This window comes from Seriola aureovittata, chromosome 6 (assembly GCF_021018895.1).
Source record: "Seriola aureovittata isolate HTS-2021-v1 ecotype China chromosome 6, ASM2101889v1, whole genome shotgun sequence".
Taxonomy (NCBI): domain Eukaryota; kingdom Metazoa; phylum Chordata; class Actinopteri; order Carangiformes; family Carangidae; genus Seriola; species Seriola aureovittata.
Window position 1 is genome coordinate 10,611,647 of NC_079369.1, and position 24,173 is coordinate 10,635,819.

The window sequence follows — 24,173 nt, forward strand, 5'->3', positions numbered from 1 at the left end:
ACAGCCAACAACAACGTGGGGCAGTTTCCGCAAGGATGCGCGCTGAAATTTGCAGGTGCTCTTTTGTTTTGAACAGGCTGTAGAGACTGTGTAATAGCAAATTCCGTCGTGTACGACGTATTGTTTTGTAGGTGCTCTCCATTTCAACAGCACCTCTAGCTCACAATTCGACACGGGGGGGCAAGGGGGGCTGTTGAGGGTAAGTTCCTTGTTTTGCATATTTTGGCCAATCACTGAAACGTAAAACGGCGATTTTAACCAATGACAACACTGGAGGAGCTGAACCCGGAAGCTCATTCTTTTAAAGAAAATGTGAGGTGAGTGAAAAATAAAAAATATTTGGGAGCAGGGTTAACCCAGCTAAGCGTGACTCTACTATTTAGGGTGCTACTGAGTTTATATATTTAATTAAACGTATACTCTACTGAGGCACTATTAACACATCTGTACATCTACAGTGCCTGGTTTTTGGCCATGAATCGATACTAATACTTCATTTTCACAAACTATGAAGTTGAGACCTGCCTCTGTTGTCATTTCAGGAGGCGTGCAGTACACATGAGCCATCAGATGAGGGCAGTAAATGTAAGGCAGTTGAAACTATGGAAGTCACTTATTCCTACAAGGTTGTGTAGCTTCTTTTCCAGCCCATTAATTAAATGATTATACTCAAGAAGAAAAATTGGTGGCTTTGAAAGATAACCTTTGTTAGTGTGTGTCAGTTTGCACATGAATCTCTACAGCTGCTGATGTGCTACAGAAGGAACAGCGTGTTTGTATACCTTTTCATATTTCATAAACAATGCCATTGAGCCGGGAAAGAGCAACATCTGAGTGAAGCGTGAAGTTCAGAGAAAATGTCACAGCCATATTTAGCCCTTTATAATGAGGGAATCTTATTAATTATCTGAACCATTCCACTGTGCCTTCTTGTTTATCTTTGATTCAATTAAATTTCTGGCTTCTACGCAACAGAGTTTATTTTGCATCAAAAAACACAATGACTGTGCCTGTGATTATCTCTCTCTGTAAGAGACCCTAATTTTCTTTTTCAGTTTTCCTCTCATCTCCCTCTGTGCTCTCCATGAGTCTGACTCTGACAGCTTGCCTGTCTCTCTGTCTCTTATTTTCCATTTCTTGCTCAGTTTCAATCTTTTCTTCCATATAATTCTGGCTCTCACCCCGGGCCAGGATGGAAAGAAAAATGAAATGTATGTTCAATATGTTACTGGCATGTAGGGGGATCAGAGGAGGTGTTGGACTGAGACGATTGTGCAGATGAAAAAGGGGAATGTTTGGCTGAGAGGAGGGAGAAGAGAGGGAAGATTACTGGTACATTCAGAGACAACAGGAGACAAAAAATGCAAAGGTAGAAAAGAATGGCCGAGAGAGGGAAGGGGGAGGAAGATGGAATTTTTTTGTCATGTGAGAAAAAAGATCCTAACTTGTTTGAAATAGTGGCCATGTGGGAAGAGCATCCCCAGCTATTGTGCAAACAATTTATCTTGAAGTATCAAGGTCCATGTGTTGTGCCAACAAGATCTCTATCAACTTACTGAATTAATAGATCTTGTTCTCAGAAGATAAGACCTTTAGACCAACATATTGATCATGTTCCCACATGATAATGATGTTGAGATTTTGTTGTTCCCACAACCTTGTTCTGTAAAGATTTTTGAAAACCTTTCTCAAGGGGGAACTAGTGAACTGAGAAGGAGACATTAAACAGTGGTAAAAAGAAAAAAAAAATGTGACAGGCTTTTGTATTGGCTGCTGTCATGGAATTGATCCTGTCTTCAAGTTAACTGCTTAACCACAGCAACTAATTTAAATTGAACTGCAGGGACCTAAAAGATACAATATTTGCAATTTGCGCGCACAAACACACACACACATAGATTCAGCCGTACTTAACAGAGGTGCAGACAGACCAGGCAGGAAGGCGGAGGAAGATGTGAAAGTCTTGATGGGATACTGTTGATGGTTGTGGTGGGGTTGGATTCTAGCACGATGACCTCATATAGTCTCCCACCCCTGGGAGAAAGTGAGCTCATGAGTGTCGTAAAGAAAGAGGCATTTACGGTCTTTTAACAGACTTAGATGGGCCTTACTCACTGTAGCACATAATCCAATTTACCAGCCTGGACCTTGGATAATGGGACATCTGTAAGAGGATGAAACACACTCAGAGAGAGCAAGAAGGACGAAACAAAAGGAATGAAACTGAACAAAATGCTTTATTTTTCGGTCATAGTTGACAGGCTCCAGTGACTTTTTTCATCTTGTCTATGTGATAAGGAGTGTTTTTGTGCCTCCACCTCTGTCTTAACTTTACTACAGTGTTCATGTTGCCCAGAGGGAGACAGGATTTCCCTATTCCACCAAATCCCTTGAGAAAGAGCAGAAAACAGTTTTGTTCAACTCTCAGGCTTTTTGCAGTTTGATGTGCTTTTAGGGAAACAGTAATGTCATAGTAAAAGAAAAAAAAACCTTTACTGATGCTACAACATAAAAACTCTCTAGTGATGTCATGCCAATAAATAATGCACATCTTTGGGGCACATTCGTGCGAGCTGATAGTAACACCCCCCCACCCCCCACCCCACCCCCAGTGCCGGTTCTTCACTTGTTTTCCCCATACAGCGACTGTGCTTTTGACAGAGGGAGTATCTCTTGTTGCAGATGTGCAGATATTTCAATGAATGAACGGTCGGCTGACTGCGAAAGGGAATAGGAGGATAGTCCACTGGGAATGAAGCACCTCCCCTTTAATCGCTCGGTTGACTTTCCGCCGGAGCTGTAGTTGCTCTCTTCACTCGCACATTTGCCGTCAGCGGGTTGAAGAACTCCGCTGGATATCAGCGCTCTTGTTTTGTTCCAGAAAAGCTGCTGCCTTTTTATTCTTGTCCTTTTTTTTTTTTTAGGGGAATTAAAAGCGTGGAAGGTTTTTGTCTCTTCTCGGTGTCGTTTTATTGTCATCGACATGAAGAAACGCGGAATAAAGCATCCAAAGTGGCTGAAGGACTGAATAGGATTGGTAAGTGAGTGTGCCTTAGCAGCACAGAGCTCACTGGTATTTAAATCTAGTGTTTTGGTGAGAAGTTTAAGAAAAAAAATCTTTAGTTTTAATTAAAAAAAAATGCATTTAATGTTCTAAACATGTCTTTGCCTAATTCTGAATTTATTGGATTAGATTTTGGTTAACTAAGCAGATAAGATTGAATTTTATACATTTTAGATTTCTTTGATTCCACATTACTTTTTAATATTCTCTTCCAGTCTTTCCTCTTCCCCTTTTTTTTATCAGCGTGTTAACGTCGGATTTTATTGCAGGGGTGTGAAATGTAATTGCAGCCTTTGGGCAAAGTCCAGATGCCAGACGTTATTGCGCCCTGCGTAAAACAAAAGGAGTGCTTAAAGCCCAGCTGTTGGTGCCGTTTAATGTCACCTGAGTGCATGTAAACGCACATTGATTGTGGGTCTGCCGTAACCCCATTGTTTTGTCTGCTCTCCTGCAGCCTCCTGCTCTCTCCACTACACACCAGCACGTTTGGAAGCTGAGCTGAGATGGCCAAGTGGCTGAAAGACTACTTGAGCTTTGGCAGCAGGAAGGTGCCTCCACAGCCACCCACACCAGACTACACCGAGAGCGAGATCCTCAAAGCGTACCGACTCCAGAGGGACCTGGACTTTGAAGATCCCTATGAAGACTCTGAGAACAGGTCCAGGGGCGAGTCTGGGGCTTCTGAACCTGCCACACCGGTGTATGGGTCTCCCATGAAGTCATCCAATCTGGATGTGAAGTCTCCTAAACACAGACTGATCAAAGTGGACTCTCAGGAGCTGGGGCGCACCAAGATCCTCCTCAGTGCCATCTCTTTAGAGGACCAACAAGAGCCTGTAAGAGCCTCAGCCTCTTCATAACCTTTATGTGTTCAGAGCAAAAAGTGAGGGATGATGGATTAAATGTTTAAGTGGTATGTCTTGTGAAGTGAGAAGGAGGGATGCAAGGAAGGTAAAAAAAACAAACAAAAAAAAACACTGCCCCTCTTCTTTCTCATCTCATTTCCATCATAGTGACAGCTTTATTGATCAGACTCCATAAGCAAGTGTCTGGTAATGTTTGTCACAAATATGTATTGTTTACATTAATCACATTACATCCCACGCGCCACATAAATTTGCTACTGTAGATGGAAGAAAGAATTATTGATGGCTTGAGCGGACCATTGAGTTGGAGAGGGTCACAGTCCCCTGAGTTTATGTCCTTCCATAAATAATAAATGGGGTTTGGTTTTGCAAGCTGAGAGAGACCCCCACATGAGCACCTTAGGGGCCATATACAGTACACCGTATGCTGATGTGTCAAGGGCCACAGGGAGGTATAATTTATGCTTTGGTGCTGTTTGTGTCATCGAGACTGCAGTGCCTTCCCGACTATGTACTATGCGTGTTGTGCTGTAGAAAACATACACGGCTGCTGTGAGGGGGTGAGGGGGGGGGGGGGGGGCAAACAGATGTTGAGAGAGCGACCGGAGCAGAAGCAAATGCTTCACAAGGAATTGGTCCACACATTAATTCAGATCACGTATGCCGAGTAAGTTCAGGAGTATTTCAGGGTTTTTTTTCATCGCTAAATCCACGACTCCACTCGTGGAAAATGCTACAAGTGTGAAAGGCCTGAAGTGAATTGAAGTAATAGTCTTAACTGAAGTCAATAGCTCCCCTCTCTACCCAACTCTCCTCCTGCTCTCATTAATTTCCCAGGGTCTGTGGGAACATCCGCCCTCTAATTAACATTGCAGATTCCTGTGCATCGATAGGTAACCTGTTACAGAACCAACATGGGATTAGGATGTAATTTTGCGAGGTGTGCGTGTTTAGCAGGGATTTGTGGAGCGAGCCTTGCTGGAGTGATTTCCTTTGTAAGAGAGGAAGAGCGCGAAAGGACAAGAGCACTTTGCCGAAGGGTCTGTGTGTTTGTAGGAATGTGCACATATGTGTGTTTGTGTGTGTGTGTGTGTGTGTGTGTGTGTGTGTGTGTGTGTGTGTGTGTGTGTGTGTGTGTGTGTGTGTGTGTCAGACAGACCATATGGCTGCCTTTGTAGCTGTCAGTGTGCCAGCTGACCACTGTTTTCCTCCTGTGCTTGCATAAAAGAACAAATGCTCCCGACCGACCAACCAGCTCCCTCTGTACTCTCTTCTTCCACCCAAAAAAAAAAAGAGGATCATCCTCACAGACAGGACGGTTTCTTGCTGTATTGCATTTTCCTTTTAATGTGACCACAAAACATAGACACAATATAGTTCCTCCGTCAAGGATTTAAAGAGAGAACATTGTGTAGCGCCTACACCGCTGTGGTGTGTTATTGTGATGTTGCACACTAATGGTGCAATTTTAGTGTCTTGAGGATACTGAAAAAGCATTTTTTTCTGTAACCAAACACGTATTTAATGTGCCATTCACTGATGATGTGATTGCTTCTTAAAAGTGCTGCGCTGCTCCCTCCATCTCGGGTCTTGATGAGCTATTGTCTGTGCAACACTTCCTTTTAAGCACTTATACATACAGACCAAATTCTTCTAATTATCAGAAAACATGCATGCCCCAGGATGTTTTTATTCAAATTCAAAGATTCAAAAGCGGGTGCTTTTAGGAAATGCTAGATGAAATTCATTATAGCCTATGATTGGGATTCTAGCTGTTTTTGCACATGTGCCTGCAGGACAAAAACATATTTAAAGTATTTTTTTATTTCTATACAAAATCAAAAAAAATTCTAGGGGCATTCTTTCTCTCCAAGTTAATGTTCAGTAGCAAAAGTCATTCTTCTTGTGTGTGTGCTTTGTTATTTAGGTGGTGCCCTCTGCTCCGCTGGCAGGGGACACGGATTATTCTGACCCATTCGATGCTCGAATGGACCACCGGCCGGAGCCAGATCACGGACCTGTTCCCTGTGAGAACAACGGCTACATGGAGCCGTATGAGGCCCAGAGGGTCATAACAGGTCAGAGGACTCTTATTGCCCAGTATCTTATCAGTATTACAGTGTTTCAGTGAGCCACTTTCAAGGGAGGTCTGGTGGTTTAGTTCCCTTCCCCGTTCCCTCTCCTTTTACCCCTTCCTTTTTGTGTTTCAGTGTCTCATTTTTAGTTATCCTGGACGGTTATTTTCACATGTAGTCATAATATGAGATTAAGTGGACATCCTCAAAGGTTAAATCAGATCACATCATAAAAATCAGTCATGTATTATCTACAATCTGTCAGCGATTTCTCAATGACATTACTATTCTTTATTACTCTTCTTTCTCTCTGTTATGAAGTATTTCTGCCTTTATAGAATAATATGTCTTTATTTCCATATTTTCCTGTTCTAAGGACACTGGTGTTAAATGCAAGATTGCTCCGTATTTCTTGTTTAATTGCTTCATTGTTGGCAGCAGTTCTGCTCTAGAGTGTTGTAACTGTCCACTCCCCTGTGCTTTTAGTTCATCTCAGATGAGTCTGCCCTTTGGAGATGCCTATCCAGTCTCGAACCCTCCCTCCTCCCTTGCTATTTTCTCCCACACCATCTAACTCGCATCTATCGGTTTCCATTTGTCTCTCCTCCCATAACATCTCTGTCTGCCCCTTCCCCTTGCGCTCTCCCTGGTCTGTCCCAGTCATTTAGTGTAAAAGCCTCCCCCTCCTCTTTCTCCATTTCTCTATCTCTCTTCATCTCGAGGGCTCTCCCCAGCCCTGAGGGGAGTCTGGCTGTCCCTCTCATTTGTTCTTTAGCAAATTTTATGTCCCGCTCACTCTCTGTTGTCACTTGTGCTACCCCTTTTTGCTGGTCAAATGAAGTCTATAATCTCAGGCTTAACTGAATGGAGCATCCTTTCCTTCTGCCCAAACGGAGAAACCTCGCTGCAGCTGGATGGAGCCATCGGAGAAATTAGATTCACAGCAGTGATGGCAGAGCATTTGGCAAAGCATTGTCACAGCTCTTTCATTGACTTTGAATTGTGCCTGTCACTCCAGGGCTGTCTGTCTGCCTGCTTTTGTCTGTCTGTCTCTCTGTCTGTTTTTGCTCATTAAAAAACACAGCAGAGCGTCAAAGACAGTGAGATCGGAATAGTAATTATCTTTCACAAAGACTGTCCTGAAAAGACACCTGTGTGCTTTTCAGACTGTACTTTTAGGTGGAAAAACATCTTTAATGCTTACATCTCTCCAGCTGGTGTGGTTTTAACTCTGTCATAATTCTTGAGTTTCGTTTTGTGAGGATAAAGGCTTATATGGTTATAGGGATAAGGTTTATAGGTCTGACTCACATCTGTGTGCCTAAACACCCCCAGCCCTCCCTGTTGTCATTCTCCTCAATCTTCTACAGTATCTTTTTCACCTTTCTTGCAAATTGCTAGATCCCCCCCCCCTTCCCGCTTGTGTTTTCCTCCATCATGTTACCTATGAATTTCTCATTTTATTTCCTCCACGCCTGTTTTTATCGCTTCGCCTTCATCTTCTCCATCTCCAGGCTGCCGCTGACACTGCGGGTTCCCAGCGCAGGTAGAGCAGCATTCAGCCCCGCTGTGCTTCTGTCTCAATGACTTTACATCAAACGTTGACAGACACCCACACCCCCCCACACACCCACCCCCATCACCCCGTCCCATCCTCCCTCCCTTGTCCTTCTCTCCCGTTGCCCTCCTCCTCCCCTTGTTTCCCCGCCGCTTCCCTTTCCTCTTCCTTCTCCTCCTGCTCCTCACCCCACCACATCTTCTCCTCCTCTTTCCCTCCTCCCTTGCCTTGCTCCTCCTCTCTCTCCATTTCCCCTCCACCCTCTTCTTCATAACCTCAGGGACTTTCCCCAGGGTCTCCACTCGGTTGCCATGGTGACTAGAGGGCCGCCCAATAGCGGCGTCTTGTCGTGTGAAGGTTAAAGTTTTCTCTGCTTTTCACCAGTGAATCCCTCCATTTAGTCCTGTTCCCTTCTCATGTGAGTGCATCTACTTTGCTGGCTGGGGACACAAAAGATGCCTCTTCCTTCATTTGTCCCCCATTTTTTCCCTCATCTGTACCACCTAGTTTTTAAAGGTCACATTTTCGAGGTCAACAAAGCGCCACTGCTGATTGCTTTTGCTTCTATTGCTGCTGTGGCTCAGAGGCTCCTATTGAAATCAGATTTCATCCTCTAGCTTGCGTCAATAACCTTAAAGCCTTTTATCTCATGGCCATATTTGACTCCGTATAACAGCTGCAGGTGCTGAGAAGCATTTCTAGGTTGGAACCCACTGAGAAAGTGATGAAAATGTTAACAAGGGACCATGGATGTTGTTTTGAGCCGCGCTAGATTGCTGCTGGGATTCAGGATGGACGAGAGGAGGGGGGTGGGTTTTCAACCGTGTTGCAACTCAGCATCTAGCCCAAGGCCTCGTTAAGCCCCCCCATATGAGATTCTGAGCCCACGGCAAGCTGTGCAAACATCATTTGTCTCACTTCTCTAATTCTAGTCATGTCAGAGCTCAACAGGCTCTTTGTTTTACTTTGTAGTGCAGAATAATATCAGTGTTGTGTTGAGGGGAACCTGCTGGTAAATATTATTTCTTAATATTATCTGATTTCTTGCAGAGTCGATAAATGGGGCACATAAGACAAATCTCTGAATGTCTGCTTGCATGTGTTTAAGTTTATGTCGTTTCGCATATGGTATAACAGAGCTGCAGCGTGGCCCAGGAGGAGGACGGGTGCGTGGCGGGGTGCAGCTCTACGACACCCCCTATGAAGATGAGCGAGGCCAGCGTCTGGGCATGATGTATGGAGAACCTCAGGAAGAGGGCAAGGAGAGCAGCAGGCTGCCGCAAGATGATGAGAGACCAGCCGATGAGTATGACCAACCCTGGGAATGGAAAAAGGACCATATCTCCAAAGCTTTTGCAGGTAACCAGAAACATTATGATGGTATGTGGGCAGTAAAGTCAACAAAAACAACCTTGGATTATAGTCTGACTGAAGCCCATCCACAAAATTTGGTTCAGTCATTGTGGTCTAAAAAGGCTCAAATCATGAAGCTGTACTATAGATTATCGATAAGCTTTCCATCAATGAACCGTTCCTACACCTGATTGGAGTTTTACCCCGTGATACTGGAATGTCGCTGGTCTTTGCTTGTGATTTTTCAAACTGGAAAATGATAAAACTGTCCAGAAAAAGAATTTTCTGAAAACATTTTAGAAATCATTGTCTAAACCACTCCTCATGCTTTGTTGGCTCTTCTGGCCTCAAGCTGCCAGGCTGAATCGATACTCAGAGCTTGCCAGAAAACAGTTTTGGCAGACTAATCAGTATTCAGGAAAAGCATTTTTAACTGAATGTCTAGCTTAAAGCCCCCAGACTGGCAATCTTCTGTTGTCTTTGATCTAAACACTGAATCTCTATCACCTACTGTAAAGAGGACATCTCCTGGAGCCTCTGTGTGCCAAACAATAAACAATAAGGTGTTGCGCAAAATATATTTTAATCACCAATTAGAATTAGTGTAAATGGTTAAAACTGCAAAAAAAATATTTTTAAAAAGCCATCCAGGAGCACACAGAGAGCCCTGCTGCTGATACTACATTGTGAAAGACTCATCTAACTGTCTTGACCTTTAATGTGGTGCCTGCCCCCTCATCATTACAGCTCCAAAGCCTTTTTTTTTTTTTTTTTTTTTTTTTTTTTTTTTTGCAAGAAATGTAGACTGCTGTGACCTTCATAGTCTCAGCTCAAATGACACATATCTTTCTGTCTCTTTTACTAAATCTAAACACCTTCTGGTGACGATTGATTTCTTGCTCTCACACATGTGGAAAACCGCAGTCACAACAACCTCTGAGATGATCGTGATGTCTTGTGTGTGGTGTGAGAGAGATACAGTTGATGTCATAAAAAGCATTGGAGGAGCACAGAAAACAAGGTTAATATTCTTTGACAATCTTTTTTTCAAAATAATTTATAGTTTAAAAAAACTAGTTAGCCATAGTGTATTTTTAAAGTTGCACTGACAGTGTGCTTCACATCCCATCCTGTTATGTTCCATATATTGAATATAATTGGAGGGAGAGAGTGAAGTGAGAGCGATAGAGAGGTACAGAGAGGTGCAGAGAAACAGAAGCAGACTGATAAGTCATTTAGGAGTGGATCAGTGTAAGGCATGCCAGGCCAAGTCAGCTTAATTGAGCTGCATCTCTAAGTCACCAAGGTCAAGGTGATGGGATAATAAATCAACCTTGCCTCATGTGCACTCCCTTCCATTCCCGTCCTCCTCCTCTCTTCCCCTCTTGTGTGCCCCCTCCTTTCTTCTCAGTTAATTACATGCCTACATGTGCGTGACTGATCCAGTGCTAATAAGAGAGTCATGGTCAGCAAACAATTGTATGAATCCACACACACATACACACACGCAGGCATATCCATTCACACCATGTCCGTGCTCGAATCGCGTTAGCCAGAGGAGCATCAAAGAGACACCGTTGCTTATTTGAGAGTAAAGTTTCAAGAGGAGGTGCATAACGGTTAATTTAAAAGCCAATATCACCTCTCACCTACTTAGCACCCATTCCTGCTTTATCTGTTGTTTTCGAGCTTTTTCCTCTTGGTGCCACATACAGTATGCAGTCCTGCAGAGGAGCGCTTACAGCACCATTAGAGAACGCAGTGGAGGAAAACGCTTGTGAGACTCGAGTTGTCTGACCCCTTGTTTTTTCCATTTGGAGTCAGCACTTTGAGCTGGCGTGCTGTCTGTCTGAGCAGACCAAAGCACTGAAGTGTAAACACACAAACAGTATTTTCCATTCTCACATTTAATCCATATTCCCAGACCCTTTCGCCGTTGCTAGGCACGGCCCACATGAGAGGGAGGGGAGAGATGGGGAGGACAAGGACAGAGCAGAAAAAGAGAGAGATGGAAAAGATGGACTGTGGAAAAAAAAAAGAGATGAAGAGGAGGTTTGAGAGACAGAGATATGGAAAATGGATAGAGAGGCTGTAGAGAAAGCTAGCTGTAGAGAACTACAAACGGGTGTCCGAGATTATGGTATGTTTGGTGGCAGCTCAATGGATGTTTGTGGAGACCCTGTGCTTCAGAGGGGAGGGGCGTTGAGGAGAATTAATGGTCGGGGGCTGTGGCGAGGTAAGGCGAACGGAGGGGAGGGGGAGTCAGGGCCATTGTAGCAGGGTGCAATCAGTCATCCGCTAACACAGGCACACTCTCTCACACATATACACACCAGCACAGCAGCAGTGACAGGGCTGTCCCCGCAGCCCTCCCTCCCTACGGATGTGACACACTCACTCAGATAACCCGCTACGGGGGGCAAAGGGGGGGGGGGGCATCACGATCTGCCAGCAGCCCCTCATCATCACCTCCACAGAGGCGCATGCACATACACACACATGTGTATTCCTCAGATAGGTTTTTCCAGCTGTGATTATCACTAGGCTCCTAATTCAAGGGTGAGAAGAGGTTGTATGCATGTTGGCACAAATGAGTGTGTAGATGTTGCGGAGTGGGGAGGGTTAGGGAGGACTGCTGGAGCATATTGTATCTGGATTTGCGTGCATTGCAGTTATGCAAGCACTTCTGAACAGAATCTCTCTGATTCTGATTTTCACAGATTATCCATGCTGAAATGTAATCGAGTGAATGTTGCATGCGGCTATTTTTCAAATGGCAAACATAAGGACGCCTCCGAAGCATTTTATTTATTTTCCATTGGATATGAATAGTGGGTCCACTTCAGCCAGCTGTTTGAGGGTGCCTGAGGGGTCGGACGTGACAGGCCTCTCTCAGTCCGGTGGGTTTTAATTACAACGTTAGAAAGCTGTCACCAGTCACCACCGTCCAGCTCAAATTACAGCAGTCATTAATTCCTGGAAGTCAATAGACAGTCCAGTAGTGAGAGATTGGCCCTGCAGCCATTCACCACCAATTAGTGAGCTAATGAAAGGCACCATCTCATTAACTCTCGGATGGCCACAGCTAATGAACAGATGAATGGGTGTTTTAGGTATTTCTGTTTTTTTTTTTTAAGTTTTATAGTCCACTAAAGGAGCTTTGAGCCACTCGTCTTGAGTCAGATGATGGCCGAACACTGGAGGAGTGGACACATGATGATAGAGACACAAATCAGCTGGAAATGTGGATGGGGAAGGTGAATGAATAACATTGCCGCCCCTGGCAATTGCTATTATGGTGCCAGTTTGCAAAGCACTTATCTTCCACTTATTTCAGTGCAGTTGCTCATTAGGAAACAGTGAATGACATGGGACTGTAGAGGGAAGCTCCTGACTATCCACGTGTGTGTCCTAGAAATAAGAGGGTGGGGAAAAGTTTAGGTGCAGGCTTAGGTAAACTCTTTGCAGCAAAAGAAAACGCTGCATATATTGTAATCACCCTGGTGATCCTTAACTTTTCATGAAGTACAGTATCAGGTCAATGTTTTAATTTGTCCAATGCTTTGATTAATGCATAACTAACAACATTCCCATCAGCCTGAGCTGTGCTTTTATGTTTAGTACTAACTGGCACATGTTAACATGCTGAGATGCTGAACATGGTAAACCTTAAACCTGTTAAACTTAGGATGTCAGTATTGTCATTGCTAGCATGCTGGCATTAGCATTTAGCTCACAGCGTTATTAGCCTCACAGAGCTGTTAGCATGACTGTGACTGTAGTATCAGCAAATGAGATGCTAAACTGAGGAATGAGGACATGTGACATTATCATAACGGAAGATATACATACATGCAAAATTAAACATATATTTCAAAAGGCATCTAGAGAATTAGATTGCCTTATTCATTCCTGAAGAAATAGCACTGTTGGCAAGATGCTGAAGGGTGCTTTAAAGTGTTAATGAATACCGAAGCAAAAGCTCTGTTTAGCAAAGCTTGCAAAGACATCTTGACAGGCGGTCGGCGTGTGTTTTTGCTGTGTCTGGAAGCATGTGCTCTGACAGGACAGGACAAGGTTTCCTGGGCTATTCTGAGTGTGTGCATGTCTCCTTTAGGAGCTTACAAATGTATGTTTGCGTGTATACGAACATGCAGACTAACAAAAACGAGATTTCAATTTCTGGTGTGATGCTGCTCTCTGTTGCTCTAAGCAGGCCCCGGGGGCATCTGACCAGTCTCTTCATCAATTTACTGGCACAGTGGAAAGACTCTTATCTTGCTCTCTCTCTCTCTCTCACTCCTGCCTCCTTCTTTTTGTCACCCTTCCTCTCTCTCTCTCTCTTGCGCCTTCCCTCTTCACTGATTTTCTTTCTCCTTCAGCGTGAACCTTTACTGACATTAATGAAAAGGCATTTCCTTCGTGATTCTCTCTCACCGAGATGGGGAGAGAGATGATGAAAGTAGAGTAGGGCAAGAGAGGAGAGGAGCAGAGGAATATGGAAAGAGAGATAATGCCCCACTTAGAGAGATGGTAGGTGAAAAGAGGGAAATGAAGAAAGAGGAATGTTCAATACAGAGAGAAAGACAGGGAGAGCGGAATGAAGCCACAGGGGGAAAAGTGTAATGAATTTCTGGAGAATGGATGCACAGGTGTGGATCTTTAATATGAAAAAGGAACTTGTGTGAATGCATTTTTTTTCCCTGCCCTGGCATAATGGCATGAGGTGTTAATTGTCTTTCCTTATGGGGGCCATTTTTGCCCAGCAGAAGGTCTTTTGTGTGAGGAGAAAAGACAAGATGCCAGGGCTGTTTGAAAAACAGATGTCTTCATTAATGGACCTAATGAAGCTGCTCTATTGTCTTTGTCTTCTCCTCCTTTATTACGAGGACACAGAAAACAGCTGGTGTGCTTGAAAAGACAGTTATCCGTCACCTAAGGCAACGAGTGCTCTGTGCAACACAGAAAGGAAAACTTGATCTGGCCATTCCTTCCCCCTCAGATAATTTCTGGTAACTGTTAGCAGGTAGTTGAGGCACCAGGCACATGAAACCACAAATTACTGAATTGCTGTCACCTGTTTCATCCCTTGGGTTCATATGGGAGACAGAACCGATATAACCGAATAAATAAAAAACACATACAGCATAAAAGTACAAATCACGAGTAGCGCAGATGTGACTGTGCCTTTATTCATAAACCATTTAGTGTGTCTCATTGTCTTGTTTTGGCAAATAAAGCAGAGCACTAACAGCCTACTATGTATGGCAGATCCACAGGTTCCTGTTAGAAGAGAATGGAAGCCAGATGTTCCCTGTTAGTAAATGAGTGACATGGTGTGTGTGAATGTGTGCGTGTGTGTGTGTGTGTGTGTGTGTGTGTGTGTGTGTGTGTGTGTGTGTGCGTGCGTGCGTGTGTGTGTGTGTTAGCTTGGTATTCAACCTTTTGTTATCAGAGTGAGGAGCTCAGACAAGGTTTGCGTGTGTGTGTGATAGAAACACAATAGTCCTGTGTAGCTGGTTAGAGTCTGCAGATTTAGGAGGAGTCCCCCCCAAATCAGAGGAAACACGTGATTTTAATATGAATCTATGTGAAAACAGTGTGTTAATACAGGTCTCATATATTCTCAGATAGTGGAATAATTCACTTAAGGTAACAACATGGAAAAAAGACTGTTAATGAATGAGATCTTTGAAATAAGTAGCGACATATCTGGAATTGATTTACAGCTCGTTGGGAAAGTGACTGGTGTCCAGACCAGGGTTTGAAATTCATGTAGTTGAATGACCTGGCTCATTTCAATATATCATGAGTCTATCAAGAAAAATGAAATGGATGAAACTGTCGAAGAGTGTGCTGTTCGAAACATCTGTTTGGATGCACAGTTCATAGACTGTTTCCTTTTAAAATGAAGACAAATCTGCAAATGGGATAAGATCATCCCACCCTCTTTGATAAATTTCTTCTTTTACTCAAGAGTAGCAGACAAAATGTCTTAAGAGGGAAAACAGTTACCACAAACACTGAGGCAGAGGAATCTCGATGGAATTTTCTCCTCCGTCTACACTACGCCACTACCTGAGCTTATTTCTCGCTCATGTGCCTGAGCACATTTCTGATCTCTAATAAATTATCTTGGCTGTTTCCACCCTGTCTCTCTCCATTCTTGTCACCCTTCACTTGTTTTTGTGTGCTGCTCATTTACACCCCTCCCTCTTTCCATGCGTCTCTCTCAGTTTTACTTGAGAATTAGAGGTGTAAAATGTGATGTGGTGGCGAGCGGACAGGCAGCAGAGTGTGGCAGTGATGGTGTTTCGGAGTGTCAGGTGTGTGTGTGTGTGTGTGTGTGTGTGTGTGTGTGTGTGTGTGTGTGTGTGTGAGAGAGAGAGAGTGTGTGTGTCTATGTGTGTATTTGTGGACCTGTGTGTTTGCGTGCATGTCTTCCATTGAGGGATGCCAGGCTACACTTTAATCCTGGCTTCAGCGGAGGTGCGGCCCGCTCCAGATGGGGCCATTGTACTGCGCCATGCATCAATAATTCATGGAGAGCCAGAGAAAGTGGCGGAGTGTGTCTGCCTGCTCAATAATTAACTAGGGAGGGAGAGAGGCATGTATGTACAGCCTGGGTCTCTCTCAAAACGCCCATTCAAATGGCCTTTGATGTTGCGGGTCTGGGGGGTCTTTGGATTTGTCGGCTCATTAAGACGTCACCCCTCTTTTCCTTTTATTTGTTTTGTAATCCGTTTTTCGCTGTGAGCAGGAGCTGAATGTATAGTGTGAGACTGGCAAATCGCATAATGTACGTGTGTCAGTGCTTGTGTATGTAAGGCTGCAGTGACGACTGTTACAGTAGATGGTTGCCTTCCATGGTAGATAATGAGCTATTTTCAGTTCTGTCTCACAGTGCACCTTCTGCTGCTCTCCTACTGTAGGTAGGACAGTGAATAGAGCATTATTCTGCCCCCACACTCCTCACTTCTGCTGTCACACCGCGCTGTGGGATGCATTGCACGTGAAGTCACATTTTATTTTCACTGCATCTACTACCAAGAGACAATTCCTTAAAGTGGACTTGTTTTGATCACTATAAGTAATGCAACTTCTGAACTTCTCCTGTCCTGTCTGTCTTATCCTCTTCGCTTTCTTCCATCCTATCTCATGTGATAAATTACTGTAAATATAGAATCTGAGACACTAAGATTATGTTCTTCCACAAGTGTGATGAAGCAAGGAGACAGGAGGTAAAGTATATATTCCTTCTCTACATGACAGGAAGTATAGTTAACCACATTTCATGTCACCACATCCCTGTCATCTGCACACACACCGCGCTTCCCTGTCTTTCACCTCTTCCACATCGCACTTCTCATATACTCTCTCCTCCTCATATTAAAATCTTGCACCCGCGTTCAGTCTCACTTCTGTATCATCACTGCCTCTCTCACATATCTTCACTTTGGTTAACTTTGTTCAAACCCATCTGCTGTTTTCTCACTCCTTTTTCTCTCGCCTCCTCCCCGCTTCTCCCCCCTCTATTAGAAATGAGGGAGTTGTCGGAGTTGCCCTGGCCTGCCCCGGTGGGTCAGCTGGAGGAGGAGCCCCCCGTCAGAGAGCAAGGTGACCTCCAACCCCGAACACCAGCGACCCCACCCCCACCGACCCACCCAACCCCACACCAGCCCCCACCTGCCTTACCATCCTTTATCACCTCAAACACACACATATGCAGTCATGCTGACCTCCATGACCCAAGCTGTTGTCCTACATCTGTCTCTACCTCCATCCTGAACTCCCAGCCACCTTCATCTGCACCACCTGCATCTGCCCCTGCCTGTTGCAGTCATTATGGTTTTGGGTCCGAAGCTTATTATTACAAACCCCCCTTCCCACCCCTCACCCCCTTGCATCATCCCTGAATAGCTCCCTGTAAATTGGAATGTCTGCCTTGTTCATATCAGCAAGCTCAGTAGAGCTGCGGCACACTTACTGTTTAATTACAAGTACTGTAAATTGGATTTCACCAAAACCAGACAGAAAGGGGGTAAATAACACTTGAGTCTGTGCGTGTAATTTGCTTCAGAATGGAGTTAATATAGTCAATATCTAGACTAATGAAAGATGTGCGCGCCAGAGCCAGACAGAGAAGACGCCAACTTCATGCCTCTATCTGCCGTCAGAGACTCATAAATATGTTGATGATGGTAATTGTGATGATGCTGATGATTCTGCAGTCTGTCAGACCTGGACCTGCTGTCCTCTGGTGCAAAAGGTCCTTCTGCTGCATGTGTGGTTTTGCAATGGCCGGATGTTTGATGTTTACCCAAGTCTGGCTTTGAGGTTTAATCCCTTTTGATCACATCACTGTGTAAATACTGTGACTCACTTTTTCTGTCCCCATCTGCCAACAGTGCAGTTTGACGGCGCAGAGTGGGACTGCTCCTCGTCACCCACAGAGCGGTTGCGTCCTCCGGGGCCCAGGTCCAGCCCGCTGGCAGGTGGGGGGGTGAAGTTTCGAATGCCGCAGGAAGGCCTTTCGATGGTGGGGGAGAGAGTGGACCCTACACTGCCTCTGGAGAAGCAGGTGTATGTATGCAGTCCTCTGTTAAACCCAGCTACATAAACATATATCACTTGCTGAGTATCTGAATGGAGGCCACACTTTAAGGTTTAATCAGATTAAGAGGCTTACATGCTTTGAGAGTTAATGATTGAGTGCCCCTGTTGCCATTCATTTAATTACCTCGAATATAATACAGGATAAAGAAATTGCACTGTCTTAGAAGAAAAATAGCAGTAATAAGAGAGGTCATACAGTTGACACTAGCTGACATCAAAATGTACTCACGATGCTGTGCAAGATTGAAGATCCAAGTAGAGTAATGAATAAGATGTCCACATATCGGTGAAATATACGATTAAGCCAGGCATCTTGTCTAGGGCATTATTCTGAGTTATGATGTTTATATGCATCAAACAAATCTGAGTTATACAATTATTTGTGCATGTAAATGCAATTAGTCTGTGCAATTAATCTCTGTTGGCTATAAATGTCTCTGCACAGATGTCATGTACATGCATTTATCATACATTGTTATAAAAGTGATTTTGAATATTTCAGGGACACAGGGGCTGTACAGTCCACAAATAAAGCCAAAATCTATATTATTGCACCGCTCTGATGGTGTGGACGCATTCATTCGAAACATTGGTGTTTCAGCTAAGCAGCGTTCATCAGAGCTTACAGAACTGCGAAAGGTTAGAATGAGAACTAATTAAGTCAGAACATTAAAAACACACATTTACTTTGGTCTTGTAATTTCAGACATCATTGGTGTGATTTATGTGCTGTTTCAGTGCATTTAAATGGCTGTTTTACTAATGAAATCCGAGCACATGACACCCCTTAAGCACACATGCACAAGCACGCACACACACATGATGTACAGTGTTGTACTCATACATGTGCACAAATTCACATGAGGATGGTAGTTGATTTTTATGCTCCATTACTCCCTGATGATCTCTGAAGGGCTGTTCTGGGCTTTGTGGTTTCCTTCTGTTTTAAACAGTCAACCTGTAGCATTCAGTACACTTGGCTAAGTCATGTCCAAGAATAGCTAATTTTTGTGACAGATAAAATATACTTACTCACTGACTGTGGTGGTCACAGGATTGTCTTTTAATTATACTTTGGTACTACTCGGCGAAATACTAGCTGTGTGGCTCTAGGAATGGCAATGTTGGTCTAACGGTCAGTCCACTACTGTGGTCTATACGGAAATATCTCCACAACTAGAGAATGGATTGCCATCACATTTGGTTCAGACATCCTCGTTCCCCTCTGGATGAAATTGTAATAACGGTGAGGATCCCTTAACCCAAAGTTATAATTTGTCAAATCCTTTGACCAAATACCTGGAAAATGAATGACATTCCCACCACATTATATCTGCTAAACATCAGCATGTTTACTTTGTCATTGTGAGCATGTTAGCATGCTGATGTTAGTATTCAGTTCAAAGCCCTGCTGTGCCAAATTGCAGCTTCACATAGCTGCTAGCATGGCTTTAGACACTGTGTCTCGTCAGAGCTCGTGTTCAAGTCTAATGTTCAAGACTATGGCATTTATAGTATGCGTGACCAGCACAAATGTGATAACAGACTCCACCATGATGTAATCAACAGTTTACTTCCTTGAAAATAGAGGCCTTGTTTGGAATTATATCATTGTTGTATTGTTTTCTATTAGACATTAGAAACACTCATGCTTCTGTATCATCACTGTTACACTGTGGAGGGCAAATCTTGAAATGTATTTTTATATTAATCATCTTGTGGAATCAAATTGATAACATGTCGGCATCCAACAGCAATAGATGTAGGAATATGTTGGAATCACACTTCACGTCACCACTTTTACCACAACTTATTATGTGTTTGTGTGTGTGTTTTCAGATGGTACCACGGATCACTGTCTCGTTCTGAGGCAGAGTCGCTGCTAACCCTGTGTAAAGAGTGTAGCTACCTGGTGAGGAACAGTCAGAACAACCGCTCCGACTACTCCCTGTCTCTACGGTAGGATTCGGACACACACACACACACACACACACACACACACACGCACACACATACGCACACACATACGCACACACATACGCACTCTCAAGATGATCTACCACATCAAGTGACGAGAGACCTGAACACTTTGGATATTCAGTGCTACAATTTAATTGCACACTTCTCATATTTTCTGCCGTGCGACTGAGGAGTGTGTGTGAAGTGTCTGTGAAGCCACCTGAGCTACCAATCTCATATTGCAGTCTCCCACACCTCTCCATCTGTCTCTTGCTTCTCTCTCTCTCTCCCTCCCTCCCCTCCACCATCACCCCCACTCAAGATCACTGCCACACTGATTCCATTCCCGATACTCATTTGCAGGGCACAATACTGCTTATCTGGTCAAATCTCTCCCTTGTAATTACTACCACGATCCATCGTCCTGGCCTCACACTGCTCTCCCATCAACCCTCTGTCCTCACCCCATCCTTGGCCCCTCTCTGCGGACTTCCCCCTTGGCCCCATTGGGCCCTCTAAGTGGTAATCAGGCAGGTAGAGCACACTTCACTGCACACATCATCCTCCCCATAATCACTAATGAATATGAATTACCTTCTGTGGGCCACACAAGAAGGGAATTAGGGAGAGAATGGGGAGAGAGTGAGGGGAGGGGGAGGCACAGAGTGTCACTGTGTTGTGCTGACATATAAACAAGCTCATGCATTACTCATTTACATGAGTAGAGTGGGTTTGACACACACACACACACACACACACACACACACACACACACACACACACACAGACACACATTTGCTCAAGCAACAAGGTCACCACTAGCACTGGTTCCCCAGCTGGTGCATGTGAGGTTTGCAGACAATAATGTTTATCAACCTTGCATTCTTTTGGTTGTTTAGAAAGAGGAGCTGGCCTTCGCTGAAGTAGAGAGTCTACAACATCACACAGTCTAAAAGGAGTTAGCTCAGATTTTTAATCAGCTCAAAATGATACAGCCTTTTATTGTCTTCATCCTACCAAGTAAATTGCTGAGATCAGGGAACACAAAAAGGAAGTCAGACGGGGTAAGAATCACAAGCAGATTATCATTCTGATTTCAAACAAAGCTCCTGGTTAGCTAAATGTAATGTAACTGTGAAATAATGTAAAAGAAAGAGAGACAAAGGCAAAGGGTAAAATCATGACCACAATTAATAAGCACCTATCACAGTTTCAAGACTTCGACCTACATTGGCCATCCTTACTTTTCACAGTTGTACATATACACAGTTTATACACAGCAGTGAGATTCTTACCAGCATATTTGATGTGACGTTTTCCACATGTTTAAATGTCTCCTGTTACTTTGTCCCATAGATTGTAAACATTTTTGTAGTCCACATGCAGATGCACATGTTTTGCATCGGGAACATTCATTTTATGTTGGATCCCTTAAAATCGATGATAGCCTGAGTACTTATATAGTTAAATAGAGTGTGCAAAATCTAGTGTGCACTTCTTTTTTGTACCACACGTTATTGTCCTGCCAGCATGGAGCAAAGCCTTTTAGCGAGGTTAGCGGACGCTTTAATCCTTTGGGTTTTACCTTCAAGCACAGTGGTTTAGATAATCTGGTTTATCGCCTGATAAGCACCAACTCATTGTGTTTTTATCCCACTATTATCAACACAGATATAGAAGGTAGCCAGAACTCTGAAAAATTAGGTCCAAGTCATAATAAACCAGTGTTTTCCCCATTATTTATTAGGGTGGTTGTGACTAGTTCCAGATTGGTTTAGGATGTTTTAGGACACACTGGCATGAAGTCAGCATAACATTTGGAAAAGGAATCTTTGTGTAATGCCAACCCAGATCAGATAATTTTGTGAAACAATGCGACATCTGGGTGTTTTTGTCTTTGTGCCAGTATCTTTCCTTGGAAAAAGCGAACCACACCTTAAGATTACATGGTAATGTGAACAATGGGAGGAATGACAAATGTTGTTTAATGAAGACAAAATGGAGAGACACTCCAAAGTGAGTCAGCACCGAAACAGACAGGTCTGCAACATTTAAACCAACATTAATATTTATGAAACAGCACTGGTAAGTTCTAACGTACCGTGAGATACAAAGAGATTCCCCCAAAACAAACAGGACTGGATGAAAGCACACTGTCAACTCTTGAGCGTTGATGTGATGACGCGTCTGTCTCTCAGCACTCTGGAGACAAGTGGGATGATCATGAACTGCCTGTTGTTTGGCTGTTTGTAGTCACAGAGCGTGTTTTTGGTTTCACGGCTCTTCAAAATTTAATTTGGTTTACTAGAACAATGACAATTATGGTGACCGGTTTCAGCCCTTGTCTTTCCCTCTGATTCTATAATTAGTCGTACATCATGACTGGCTGGCTCTTAAAGGGGAAGTCTTGTCGTGGCTGCCTGGATTTTTAAAGGGGAGGCACTGGTGTGGTTCTCTTGTCACTTTCACAGTCCAGTGCTTTTTTCTTTCTGACTCACTCAGGCTTTATCTTTCCCACCATGTACTATTACACCACCCATTCATCCATCAAAATGTCTTTTCCTTCCTAATTTGTGACATGGTGTTAAATCTTGGTTAGGCTCATGTCCTCAAAATGCAGCAAGAAGAAGTGAACATAAATCCAGGCTGTCATTTCCACTATGTCATTATGTGACAAAATGTTTAATGTGCCCCACATTTCATGTCATCCCCCTTTTCTCCCCTATACATCTCTTTCTCTCTTTCATATTGGATCACTTTCACTGTCATTAGTCTGTTTTCTTCCTCCTTTCACAAAACATTCTTCCTGTTTTTTCACCTCCTCACAGGAGCTGCCAGGGTTTCATGCACATGAAGTTCACTAAGTGTAAAGACGGCAAGTACGTGCTGGGACAGAACAGCCCTCCCTTTGACACCATCCCAGAGGTGATAAACTTCTACACCACACACAAACTCCCGATCCGAGGTGCTGAGCACCTGTCCCTGCTGTTCCCTGTGCTGGTGCAGACACTCTGACTGACCCGGACACTTTCATTGTGCTCGGACACTTAAAACTTGAATGTTTGACGGGATCTTCCCAGCGGAGGGCCAGTGTTCTCCTGGACTACTTTTGATGACTCAACACACCACAGGGCTAATGTCCTCACCCGCCACTGCTGTTGTACCTGTGCCAAGTGTCTCTAACATCCGGGGGGATCAATTCACATGAAATGCAATACCTGAACTTTAGGCCACCTTTGCTGTAACTCCTCTCTCTCATCTTCTTGCTGAACCAAGGGGGATAACGTCAGGGCATCTGAAATTCTCCCTTTCCCTATTACATTTCTCTCACAGCTGACTGAAGTGCAGAGTAAGTTAGTAGAACTGGAGACAGGAGGAAGTCTGTATGTTCTGAACCAAACTCCAGTTTACAGAAGATCTGCAGAGGATTGAGATTAGATTACTGCTGTTCCACAAAATAACACCTCATCAACACTGGTCAATATTGCTGTTGTCAGGTGAAAACCTTGCAAGTTATATTTTGCAGATTTTCCATGTTTATACCAGAATCAATAAATTGAATTGTACTGTATAGGGTGAGAAACCTTTGTCATCCTTAGGGCTCAGAAAACCCTTTTGTAAATGTTCTAAAAAAAATAAAAAACCCTGCTATTTTTGAAGATAAAAGGTTTTTACCAACAACAGTGATATTTCAAATGCTTTTCTACAGAAAACCACACCTGTTAATTTTCACCCGGTCTGTTCTGTGCTGTCATGCTGCTGTATGTTGAGGATTTGCTTGACACATCTCCACGCTACTTGTTGATTGTTCATCGTAAGCAACAGAGAAGCTGTGTTGTATCGGTACTTGCTGTTGTATTGGACCTTGCTGAACTGTGTCTCTTGTTGGTTGCCGAAATTGCATTTGGTAGACAATGCTGGATTTATTTAAAAAAAAAAAAAAAAAAAAAAAAGCAACCTGTCACTGCCGTCATTGTCTGTCTTTTCCCTGAAAGGATAAGTTTGGAGGCTGAGCTGCAGGCTACATCTGATGCTAATCAAGAGACGCTGGACAATCTCAAACAAACTCTTTAACTCTGTGAACGTTGGCCACGTTCTCACACTTCCTACATTCTTCATCACAGATCTTTTCTCCTGGCCAAGTCCTTACATTCTGGTTGGTGAGTTTGTATTTGAGTTGCACGCTTGCCATCTGGAATGGGTTTTCATTGTCTGCTGCCTGGTTACAGGGTTACGTGGCAATAACTGATTTTAGATTAGAGCCAATTTCTACCAGACACATTTTTGAGCATTGGAAATGACAAATGGAAAAATGATTTTAAATCATTGTTTCTTAATCCAAAAGTCTGTATTGCCTCTGCAGCATTGATTATTATTGTTATGGCCGTTTTCTGTTGATAGTAAAAGATGACACGGTGCATAATTTACCTGCTGTGTTGAAGGATCTCATCTGTACTCAAAACAAGTGATTATCTAGTGCGTTCAATATGTTGATCTTCATGTAGATCAGTGGTTCCTAACCGGAGGGCCAGGACCCTCACAAGCAGTTTGGAGATGAATTTTTGATTTGATTGATTTTTTTTACCTCTTTCAGCCTCTAAAAATTAATCAAAAAAAAATGTAGAGGGGAAAATAACTGTTGAACTGCTCTCAACTCATAACCACGGAATCTGAGTGCACAC

The 24,173-nt window shown here is 43.6% G+C and overlaps 1 protein-coding gene across 3 annotated transcripts; it reads left to right on the forward strand.

Moving 5' to 3' along the window:
• The first annotated feature begins 182 nt into the window (after nucleotides 1–182).
• shdb (Src homology 2 domain containing transforming protein D, b) lies at nucleotides 183–23,918 on the forward strand. Of its 3 annotated transcripts, XM_056378293.1 has the most exons (10): nucleotides 183–317; nucleotides 543–585; nucleotides 2,925–3,037; nucleotides 3,519–3,900; nucleotides 5,858–6,008; nucleotides 8,701–8,922; nucleotides 16,456–16,533; nucleotides 17,325–17,499; nucleotides 19,372–19,491; nucleotides 22,320–23,918. In XM_056378293.1, exons 4-10 carry the CDS (start codon nucleotides 3,568–3,570, stop codon nucleotides 22,504–22,506), a joined length of 1,266 nt encoding a protein of 421 aa, XP_056234268.1. In that variant the 5' UTR covers nucleotides 183–317; nucleotides 543–585; nucleotides 2,925–3,037; nucleotides 3,519–3,567; the 3' UTR covers nucleotides 22,507–23,918. The 3 variants fall into 3 exon arrangements, with proteins under 3 accessions (XP_056234268.1, XP_056234269.1, XP_056234270.1); XM_056378294.1 differs by lacking the exon at nucleotides 543–585 and having other exon boundaries at nucleotides 211–317; XM_056378295.1 differs by lacking the exons at nucleotides 183–317; nucleotides 543–585; nucleotides 16,456–16,533 and having other exon boundaries at nucleotides 2,781–3,037.
• The last annotated feature ends 255 nt before the right edge of the window (nucleotides 23,919–24,173 follow it).

Excerpts from the sequence above, each read along its gene's own strand:
- shdb (XM_056378293.1), top strand. The coding sequence starts at position 3,568 with ATGGCCAAGTGGCTGAAAGACTACTTGAGCTTTGGCAGCAGGAAGGTG. Across the intron at positions 8,923-16,455 it reads TATCTCCAAAGCTTTTGCAG|AAATGAGGGAGTTGTCGGAG; the intron begins GTAACCAGAAAC and ends CCCCTCTATTAG. Across the intron at positions 16,534-17,324 it reads GCCCCCCGTCAGAGAGCAAG|TGCAGTTTGACGGCGCAGAG; the intron begins GTGACCTCCAAC and ends ATCTGCCAACAG.